The 11,808-nt window shown below is 36.3% G+C and overlaps 1 protein-coding gene across 2 annotated transcripts in view; it reads left to right on the top strand.

Moving 5' to 3' along the window:
* The window catches only part of LOC106882005 (dual oxidase), a 59,340-nt gene that overhangs the window by 34,197 nt on the left and 13,335 nt on the right, over positions 1 to 11,808 (top strand). For both annotated transcript variants that reach the window (XM_014932549.2, XM_014932557.2), the window contains 7 exons: positions 82 to 210; positions 1,621 to 1,820; positions 3,507 to 3,692; positions 4,859 to 4,942; positions 6,621 to 6,756; positions 8,745 to 8,838; positions 10,597 to 10,772. In XM_014932549.2, the coding sequence (XP_014788035.1) occupies positions 82 to 210; positions 1,621 to 1,820; positions 3,507 to 3,692; positions 4,859 to 4,942; positions 6,621 to 6,756; positions 8,745 to 8,838; positions 10,597 to 10,772 (1,005 nt within the window). The remainder of the gene's footprint in view (positions 1 to 81; positions 211 to 1,620; positions 1,821 to 3,506; positions 3,693 to 4,858; positions 4,943 to 6,620; positions 6,757 to 8,744; positions 8,839 to 10,596; positions 10,773 to 11,808) is intronic.

Below are 11,808 nucleotides of genomic sequence, written 5' to 3'. Positions count from 1 at the left end.
CTAATCTTTCTAATAAAAATATTGATATCTGTTACTAAAATTTTTCTTTGACTAATTTTGATTTTTGAAACCTTTTTATAGTATTCCTTCTCTTGACCTACACACTGGGATGGTATAAAAGATGTTATACGAATAAATTGAAGAATCAGTTCACGAAAAGTAACCATTCTGTTGAGACGCTACAAGATACGACTCAAAATGTCTACAGAGGTAATGAATCAAATATCTGTTTACAATGTATTTAGATACTCATTTAATCATTAAATATACATGGCTGTCTAGTAAGAAGTTTGCTTCCTAGCCACATGGTTCTGGGTTCAGCCCCACTGCATGGCACATTGGGCAAGTGTCTTCCACTACAACCTTGGGCCACAAAGCTTGTGGATTTGGCAGATGGAAACTGAGAACTATGTCAAGGGCATGTTTCGCATGTAGGCTGTTCCATTTATTGAATCAACTGGAATCCTTGTCATCATAATCGATGGTGGGTGTCTGGTTCAGTACGTCAGCTATAATAAACTTCACAACATCTGACAGTTAAATATCTCAAAGTCACCAAGATTGGCCTTCTTCAGAACATATGTAGAGAGAATTCTCTATTTTGAAGAATTTTCAAGATTGCCTTTGGTAGTACATGCAACCCATGTAGACTCTAAACATATTGTAGTATGAATACAAGACCAAAGAGTTTTGTGGACACATTCCACTCATTTCTACTTGGTTGTTCAATGTAGAGTAGACTTTGCTGGCTAATCTTATCATGCTGAACACCAGGCCATATCAGATATTATATTTTGGAGACCTTGTACACCGACAGAGAATGAAGACCATTCAACTGCATTGATGTCAATGGCAGACACATAAAATCTGGGACCTACCAAAGATAATGAAGTTAAAGATATCATATGTAACATGGTGGAATGTATCTCAGTTCCAATAAAATTAAGCTTCGATGGCATAGGTCCTATAGGATTAAAACAATTTATATGAGTAGAGTTTAGTTAAAATTCATTTTGAGTTATTGAAGAAGTTTTTATGCTATATTTAATGATTTTTAATAAAATTGTTGCAATATTATATCGATTTCTCCATCGATAGAAAGCTATATATCTTGTAGTGGTGGTGATTATAGTTGATCTGAATCTCCTCATTTCTTGACTGTTACTTTAGCAACCTTCAGGAAGATAAAAGGCCAGATCAATTTTGGAAGAATTTGAACTCAGAATGTAAAGGAGTGTAGCTGGTTATAGCTAGACATTTTCTCCATAGTTCTCATGTCTCTACCAATTCACCATTACAATATTCTCACTAAAGGAGAATGAAAGCTTTTCTTTAACATTTGAGCCATGTATGATAAAAATTATTTATAAAAAATAAATGTTAGTAATATTGAATTTAAGTGATGTTTATTGTGAAAGTTCATATAAATATATCAATTTTATTGTAAAAATTCCTATGGCTTTTTATTGCTAATTCACAAGAAAATATTTTGATAATGTGTAACGAGCTTTCAAATGCTTTCATGAATATAAAGGATGTTACTTTTAAAGTTAAAACTTCTTTTAGTTTTGTCAAATGTTTATACTCTATACCTCGGTTTTTCTTTATTTTTATTAACAGTCTTGGAATGGATTGAACATCCAGAGTCTTCAACTGCGCTAGAAATTTTATTTCGTGAAAGTGCTACAATAGACATGTGGGAAAATGGTAAAAGAATTCGGACTTTATGCTTTCAAGACATGGATGATATTGACATAACTCTTGCAGTCAACAGGGGCTGTACATTTCTCCTCATTAAAGTACCAAGATCATATGATTTAGTAAATAGCTTTATCTATTTTTTTATTTTATCTACTAACAATTTTCGACAGCTTTCACATTTGTTTTTAGTCTTGTCTACTCTTTGCAGTGTCATGTTGGTTTTTAGTTTCTTGTCAAAAAAAAAACCAAGTTAGTCATAGTTAAATTAAACAGAGAAATAAGTAAAAATAACCTAAGAGAGAAATTGAAGTTTTATGTCTTTTGGTATTGGCATATTATTGACTCCATATCAGCTCTGATCAAGAAGACCTTTGGTCAAAAGTACTGCATCCTTGACCATACTTTATTTTATTCAGACAGTGTATCCAGGACTACATTATCCAATGTGCTCCTTTTGTATTTTTTTTTAATAAAACAACTTTATAGTGTGATTTGAAGAAAATTTGGTTACTTCTTCTAACAGATTTGCATAGAGGTTTCCTTATTGATATTGTTTGGAGAGATTTGATGGCTCAAACTTTTATATACCTAGAACTAAACTTTTGCTAAAGATCTTGTGGTGAAAATCTTCTGTTTTTTCCATTGAACAAGAATTAGAAACAATTGAAGTAAAGTTAACTTTGCTCTGTTTTTCTTCTTCATTCATCTCAGTCTTGTCTCACAACAACATCAATATTCTGATGTTTTAGGACATTACTGAGTTCACTCATAGCTATATTTTAAGAATTCTTTGAATTTGAGTATATTTTATTGTTAAGCTAAATGCTTTGTTTTTTTTTTTCAGTTGGTTTTTGGCCCCATGTTCTGTTAGTCTGAAACTGCAAGTAACCCAATCGTTGCAATGTAGCCTGCAACTAATAAGCATTGCTAGAGAGCCACCTCTGTTCAATCTACAAGACACGGCTGCCAAATTTCCCTCCAATCAAACTGCCTTATGAATACATCAAATAACACAGTGCCTACTTATCCTTAAAATGACAAGAAGGTCACAACTGGGTTGTCTATGATTATGGGTCTACTTGATAAATCTTGACCTAGGATGAAGCAACTACTTCAAAGCAAAATGGTTTCATAATTCCAACTATAGCCTTTAGGATGTCTTATTGAAATTCCTTTGGTAATGGTTAAATCTTAGACATGCATTCATGTTATCATAAATTGACTCGTTATGAATTCAAATATTATTGACATACTGAGATACTCAAAGGATGTATTCCAACAGGTTATGATGGGAAGTAATTATCAGAGTTGCTTTTTAGCAGAATATAAAAAGATTGATTTGACATGAGAACACAGCTGGACTCTAGGTTGACATGTCTCATAAATTTTGAGTTTCCTTATCCAGTAATTTTAATACATTATACATTTGTAAAGGGACATTACAAGACTAAAATTTTGCAAACTGAATTCAGTCCTTTATAGACTTTACATTATAATTTTACTTATGAACCCTATTTTAACAATAAATATAGTTAATATATATACCATAACACAAAAAATACATGGTTAATACATGGCTAATATAAATACATGGCTAATATATATATATAGTTAATATATATAATAATATATATATACCATAACACAAAAAATACATGGCTATTTACAGACACTGATCTTTGTGCTAAGTATATACTAAATGCTTTATTAGAGGCAACACACTAACATCCAAAACAACAAACCGTTAATTTTTATTTTACCTGAAATGACTTTTTAAGAGTAAATAAGTCTTATTTTTCTCACAGATTCTGCAATTTAAAACAGAACAGGACCGTTTAAGGTTTGCTGAAGAAACAGACAGTGGCATAAAAAGAAATGGTAAAAAAGTCACCTGGCACTATACGAAGCAGAAAGAGCTGTTGTCTTCAGCTATTACAAGGAAGAAGAGAAAGAAACTTTTGGAAAAATTCCTCAAGAATGTCTTTTCTGAGGTTAGAAATTGAATTGTTATTAATGTGATTTTTTTCAGGTGCTTTTGTTTTCTAAAGATGGCAAAGTTTCAACTGTCTTTAGGAACTTCTGAGAAAATTCTCGATATTTAATGTCTGTGTATCCCAGTTCTGGAATAAGTAGTTTATCATGAGTAATATGACTGATATGGTATTATATTAAAACTATATGCTTCAAACTGTTGATCTTCTAGCTGATGGAAAGAAAAGCTTCAACATGCACAATGATTTCCTGAAATTACTTCACTTCATCACTGGATTTAAGGGGCAAGTTGATAGTTGTTGGCTAAAATACCTGTTGATATTTGGCTGACATTTTGCATTCAGTTTAAATCCTGCTGAGGTCAACTTTGTCTTTCCTCTTTTAAGAGTCATTAAAAAGCACCAGTTCTGGTACAGTTAATTAGCAGAATCATATGAACATCAGATTGAATGCTTTGTGTTACTCCAACTCCTTTTTTATTTCTGGCTCATTGAGAGTTCTGTGTTCAAATCTCTCCATGGCCTACTTAGGTAGTAGACTTGTTCTGCCACATCACCACTTGAGCCTCTGGTTTGAGGATATCTTTCTCTCTCCCATCAGCCCCAGAAGTCCTGTTAAGAGTAAAGGCACTGCTTTTCCCTTTGGAGTAGATGATAAAAGAAAATTGAATTTCAATATTTTAAATTTCATCACATTAAAAACAGACCCGACAGAACAGAGAAATCAGTTGTCAACACTTTCTCTCCATAAATATCCTAAAGGAGTTCTAATCCTGAAACAAAGTACAGTACCAGGCAAAAGTACCCACTGTCAACCTATATTATTAATCTTTTATTGCTTGCATTGTTTTGACTTTAAAAAATATTAAAAATATGACAGTGCTTCATGAAGTAACTATACCTATCTCTCTCATATATATATATATATATATATATATGTGATGGCTGCCCCCTCGTTATTGAGTATGGCCATTGCATGAAGCTTAACTTAACGGTGTTGTGATCGAATGTGACTTTCTAGCCCAGCCAAAGATCTACAATGTCTTGCACAGAGTTGGCATCCAAAACCTTTGCTGGCAATAGCTGGCTGTTGTTGTAATTGGGCTCCATATACCATTGCATGTACATACATACATACATACTTCAAAACTTTCTTTTGTTTTCAGGCATTTCATTTAGATTATGATCCTAATTTGGATAAAAAACAGATGCACCACTCTAAAGAGATGCTGGACTTTGAGATGTCAAAAGTAAGTATATTTTCTAGTGTTGATGAAGATAATCATCATCATCATCATCATCATCGTTTAACGTCCGCTTTCCATGCTAGCATGGGTTGGACGATTTGACTGATGACTGGTGAAACCGGATGGCAACACCAGCCTCCAATCTGATTTGGCAGAGTTTCTACAGCTGGATGCCCTTCCTAACGCCAACCACTCAGAGAGTGTAGTGGGTGCTTTTACGTGTCACTCACACGATAACGGCCACGCTCGAAATGGTGTCTTTTATGTGCCACCCGCACAAGAGCCAGTCAATAAATTATATCAAGTTCTATCATCTGCTGGTGATTGCTTCACCAGTTGTATCCATTTTATTCCACCCTGTGATATATTGACTGTAAAATAGCCTTTAGAATATCTGAGAAGTTAAAGTGGCATATTTCTGAAACAAATATTGACGTAGGTGCAGGCATGATTGTGTGGTAAAAAGTTTGCTTCCCAACCATGTTGTTCTGGGTTCAGTCCCATTATGTGGCACCTTGGGTGTCTTCTGCTATAGCCTCAAGCTAGCCAAATCCTTATGAGTGGATTTGGTAGACAGAAACTGAAAGAATCCTGTTGTATATGTTTCTATGAGCATGTGTCTTTGTGACTGTGTTTGTCTCCCACCACCATTTGACAAATGGTGTTTATGTCTCTGTAACTTAGCAGTTTGGCAAAAGAGATTGATGGAATAAGTACCAGGCTTGAAAGAAATGTACTGGGGTTGGCTGTTATTTCTAGTTGGCCAAATGACCACATAAAGGCTCCTTTATTGGGTTACAGCTGGTAACAGTGGTTTATACAGCTTATGCAAATATTTATGGAGGAGAAAAAGGCAGTGAATTGGCTGAATCATTAGAACATTGAACACCTTGTATTTGTTTTGACTCACTGCACTCTGAGTTCAAATCGTGCTGGGGCAACATTGCTTTTTTTCTTTATCCTTTTTGAGCCAATAAAGTATGAATCCAGGGCAGGGGACAGACATAAGTGTTTGGGGATCAAAGCAAGATGCCTTGTATTTTCTGCGTCTGTTTGTCTTCTAATCACACAGGTGTCAGGTTTGCTGTCTTTCTTTTAAATAAGTATTAGTGACATGGAGAAAGGGAGATTTACATGTAAGAGCACCTGGCAGCCTTGTTCAAAAAAATCTTGATTTGGCCTGTTCATAAATGTGTAGAGGTATAGTCAACCTTGATCAACAGAGGCCCTTGTGTTGTAGAAAAAATATAGGGAAGGATTTAGAGAGAGATTAACACTTTCTAGATTTTATTGGAAAAAGTATTTAGTATGAGATATATGGGGCTCATAAGAGGACATTGAAAAGATTTGGACAGGAATGGTACTGTTTATCAGTCCAGAGGAGTGTAGGTCATTATAGTATGTAATCCAATGCTGTTGAATTAGATACGTCTGACTTTGGTTAGCATTTCAGAGTGAAACATGCTGTAAAATTTGATTTGTTCAATTTGACTCTGTCTGATAAAATGAACTTAGTTGAAAATCCAAGACCTTGTGTTGGTAAATAGCCAATCAAAAACATACAAAATTCTGTTAGTGTCACTTAATGTGATTTTAAGGATAATATGTCAGTCTATTCATTTGAAATATATGTATTCATTTTTTTTTTTTTTCTTTGGTCTTTTACAATTTCAAAATTTAGGCTGAATTTGCAGAAGCTTTGGCAATGAAAACCGACTCCGAATTTGTTGAACGAATGTTTAGTCTTGCTGACACTGGGAATAAAAATTACATTTCCTTCCGTGATTTTTTCAACATTGTTGCATTATTCACAAAGGGTAAGTCAACAATCAGTTCCTTTATTTTTCCTCCCCACCCTCTCTTTAGTTACAAGAAATCAAGGCCTTATTGTGTGTGTGTGTGTGTATGTATGTATGTGTGTGTGCTTATATTTGGCACTCCTTTGAATATCCTAATCTTAAAAACAATGTTGTCATTTCCCCGTACCGATTAAGCCACTGGCTATATGCATTTTAAGACGTGCGAGATAAGAGGCCTCATACTTGTAAAACGGGTAAAGGTTAGCAACAAGGAAAGTATTAAGCTGTAAAACAACACCTAAATAATAGTCATCTAACACATACTAGTATGGTAAAACAAAAATATAGACTAACAAATTGTGCCATCGAAGTTGAAAAACAAGTTTCATCATCATCATCATCATCGTTTAACGTCCGCTTACCATGCTAGCATGGGTTGGACGATTTGACTGAGGACTGGTGAAACCGGATGGCAACACCAGGCTCCAGTCTGATTTGGCAGAGTTTCTACAGCTGGATGCCCTTCCTAACGCCAACCACTCAGAGAGTGTAGTGGGTGCTTTTACGTGTCACCCGCACGAAAACGGCCACGCTCGAAATGGTGTCTTTTATGTGCCACCCGCACAAGCCAGTCCAGGGGCACTGGCAACGATCTCGCTCGAAAATCCTACAGGAGCCAGTCAGGCGGTACTGGCAACGGCCACGCTCAAAATGGTGCATCTCATGTGCCACCCGCACAAGAACCAGTCCAGGGGCACTGGCAACGATCTTACTTGGCTTGCCGGGTCTTCTCACGCACAGCCCATTTCCAAAGGTCTCGGTCCGTAGTCATCGCCTCGGTGAGGCCCACAAGTTTATGATTTCCATTTTTCTTTCACAAGTGAGCAGAATGACAATTTGAAAAAAAAAGATAACTATCGATGATTAGTAATTTCCATAGATAATATGTGTGGCTGTGTGATTAAGAAGTTTTCTTTCCAACCACATGGTTCCGAGTTCAATCCCATATGCTAGGACACAACAACCTCCTAAGCAGACCAAGTGTAGATATCTATAGCATATGGGAACCGATATTCAGGAAGGATAGGAAAATATAAGATCTATAAGCCCTAAAATTCCCTCCACAATTGTCCACAGGCATATGGCGTAGTAGTTAAGAGCACGGACTACTAACTTCCAAATTCCAAGTTCGATTCCAAGCAGTAACCTGAATAATAATGATAATAATATTATCGAAAAATACCTGAGGAATGAGAACCCAGGGTTCGAAATTTCCCCAAGACACCTGATAAAGGCTGGAGGGTATATCAGCCGAAACATTGTGTTAACAACAAACAAGATGAGGACAAATATCCGTCAAATGTAAATAATGTATAGGTAGACCTGTCTGATACAGGTCTTGTGGCCAGCTTCCCTCTGAGTCATGTACACTCCCCTACAGGACCATCTTTTGCTATTTAACCCATAAGTAGGGCCCTATATATATATAATCACCCCAGGCCAGAGTGGACTTGGCAGTAGTATTTATTTAGGGGTAACACCATACTGCCCAAAACCCCTAAATTCCCCAGGTGGAGGCTCACAACCAGATATTGTTTAATGTCTTGCCCAGGATGAAAGATACATTCACAATATAGAGTTTACTACAATCACTACTGGTCAAGCACATTTTTGACTGGAGTTTGTTTGACACATAAATACCATCATAGCCCTTCAATCCTTGATCCAGTTAAACATGGAGGATGTGACAGCCAGTGGGTAAGAGGGCTGCACCAGCAGTCAGCTAGTACTTGTTCTCAGGCTGAATGGATTAGAGCCATGTGGAATGAAGTGCTTTGCTCAAGTACATGACGTAACACCCATTCAGAAACTGAATCCACAACCTTATGTGGACTAATGTAGCTTGAAAATCAAAGAAGCCAGTTGTCATATAGAAATGGGTACACGTTTTTAGAAGATGCAGGTATGGCTAAGTTCTAAGATTATCTTGACTTCCATTTTTGTAGGTACAGCCACAGACAAGTTAAAGATGTTATTTCGCATGTATGATGTGGATTCTAGTGAAACTCTGGACAGATCTGAAATTTTGGTAATGTTCAAGTAAGTTATTTCTTTTTCCAGTCTGAAGCATAATGATGTTGCTAAGAAATTTGCTTTGCTCTGGCTCTTGAACTTCTTAGGGTCTTGGAGAAGTGGTGTGATGCCATTCAGTGGGCTGATACTTCCTTTTTGGATCATAGAGAGATATGGTCATGTTTCTTCCCCTATCACCAGGTCAGGAAAACAAAAGGTTTTCATTGGTTTCTAACAGATCAGAACCCATACTTCTCTCCTTCAAATGCGGTATCTGCTACCAAGATACCCAATTTGCAAACACTTTCTGATACCTATAGTCTTCCATCTTTTAGAATTCTTTGTGACCACATCCCAGTTGTGCAGCAAGCTCATGAATTGTGACTTATTTGACCATATAAAATCAATTTGTCCACTCGCTGGTGATTCAGGTCAGGTGCCACAGCTGGTGGCCTTCCACTCCATGGTTTGACTGGTTTTCATGTCTTTAAATTTCTTCATCCATTCGTGCACTTTGCCCTTGTTGATGATGTCATCTCTGTAAACTCCCTGTATACTTCAGATGTTCGACAGCTTGCACCCCTTTTCTGTTAAGAACTCAATGACTGCATGCTGCTTTTTCTTGGAGCCCTTCATATACTGTCAGTGAAAAACAAGAAGTGTTAATATTAAGAACGAGTCATTCTATTAATACAGACAATTCGAATAATCTTTATCAGTTAATAAGTTGTATTCACTTTTGTATTACTTCTGGTACTACCTATGTTATTAAAATTCTTGAATTTAAATATATATGCCGTGTAAAAGCACCCAGTACACACTATAAAGTGGTTGGCATTAGGAAAGGCATTCAGCTCTAGAAACCATGCTAAAACATACAAATGGATCCCAGGCAGCTCTCTAGCTGGCCAGCTCCTGTCAAACCATCCAACTCATCTCAGCATGGAGAATAGACATTAAATGATGATGTGTGTGTGTGTGTGTCACTTTTTATGAAACAACTTGGCTATCCTTACTAGGAAAGTTGGATCAATAAGTTAAATGTGTCTTGACTCCAGAGAGTGCAATATTGGTGGCATGATATCATTGATAACATAGTACCATAAACTAAGCTTTGACCCTCTCTCATTGACTTGCAGAAGTGTTATATCTTCTGACTCTAAAATTCTTTTGTACAATATTTTATGGTACCTTTTTTCCCAAGCTAATATCTTATAAAATTTATATTCTAAAATTGAGACCTATGTAGCGAGGCACAAGAAGCCAGTGCCATTTTGTATGAGATCTCGCTGGTAGCCATTACCATGCCTGAGACAGGAGCAAGATCTCGCCTGCAATCATTTGCCATGCATGCGACGACAGAGAGACTCTCATCAGCAACAACTCTTTAAGCAGGAGAATTAAGACATTCTGTTTCTCTCTTCCTTCTTGCTTACGCTGAGGAACACTGCGAAGCTGGCAGCTCACAGTGGACTCTTATCTCGCTCTAACTTCAACTGTTATCTCCAGAGGTAACGAACCTCACATGAACAGAGCTATAACGAACCACACGCTGCCATACAGATGGTCACTGGGAGCGAGCCACATGAAAGAGAACTAAAAATAAACGACTATTGAAGTGCACTCCGCTTGTAAGCTTCTTCTTCGAGTTCCAGATCCTTAAGACTACAGAAATAATTATAATGGGAGAAGGAGATACTCCACAGATATCACAAGCCTTCAATTCCATTATGCTTAATTATTCTAACTTCTTTTCCTTCATTTTTTTTTTTCTTTTATCTCCAGATCTCTTTTGGACATGGGAAAATGTGAACTCACAGATGACGAGATTGATGCTTTGGTGAACTCTTTTATCAAACAGACTGCGAGTGAAGATAAATCTTACATAAACTTTGAAGAGTTTTGTAATATAATAGCGCCACAAATAAGCAAAATGTGCAATCTATCAATAAACTGGAAAGGTGGGTTTTTTTCTTTTTTCACCCTTTTTACCATATTTTCATTGATAGACACTGCCTTTGTTTCACTTGATTTTCAGAGTAATGATGAATTGAGTAAAATAATTTCATTATTTAGCTGAAATTTGGAATATAACATAAAATTTTGATGCAAGGTTTTTTATTTAGGTGACTTGTTTTAAACAAGTTTTTATTATAGAACCAGTAAGAGCCAGTGTCCAGCAGCAGTGGTTAAATTGCTGGTTATGGGTTTTCTGTGCATATGTTCAACATCAGTTACAAGTATTCTCTATCTATCACATGTTTAGAAAACTTTGCTTCTACTCATATTGAAAAAGAGTGATTAACAAATCACTGGTGTTGTAAATAGCTGGTGGGCTATTATAATTTTGATGATGATAATTATTTTTTTATCGTAAGGAAGATGGATTGAATGAATTAGTAGGGCAGAACTCTTGATTCTCTACATTCTGAGTTAAATCCCACTAACAACAATCCAGTGAGTGCCCACCCCTAGCTAACATTGTTCAGCTTACAGACACATGCTGAGAGTAAACCCATTTGGGAGTGCATGGTTAATAGTCTTGTTTACCTTTCAACAAATTAATGGAGGGAAGCACTTTTCTTTCCACCTTCTGCTTCTACTTCAAGTGGATCAAAAACGTCAATGAAGGTTTGGGCAAATGGGAAAATTGATACTATTGACCCTAGTACTTGACCAGTGCTTTATAACTAGTATTTTATCAACTGTGGAGGGATAAAAGGTAAAGAACCAGGGTCAGGAGTATTGGCTTATCCCTTTCCTTCAAAATTGCTGATCGTGTGCCAAAATTAGAATAAAAAAAAATTTTATAAATGTTATTATCTAAGGCAGTAAGGCTGCGAGTTGGCAGAATTGTTAGCATGCCAGGTAAAATGCTTAGCCATATATTTTGTCTGCCTTTATTGACTCCAAAAGGATGAAAGGCAATGCCAACCTTGCTGTAATCTGAACTCAAACAAAGTAAATATCAGTCAAGTACTTGGTTGATGAAATCGA

Source organism: Octopus bimaculoides, chromosome 6, assembly GCF_001194135.2.
Source record: "Octopus bimaculoides isolate UCB-OBI-ISO-001 chromosome 6, ASM119413v2, whole genome shotgun sequence".
NCBI lineage: Eukaryota > Metazoa > Mollusca > Cephalopoda > Octopoda > Octopodidae > Octopus > Octopus bimaculoides.
This window is presented reverse-complemented; position numbering and strand designations above follow the sequence as displayed.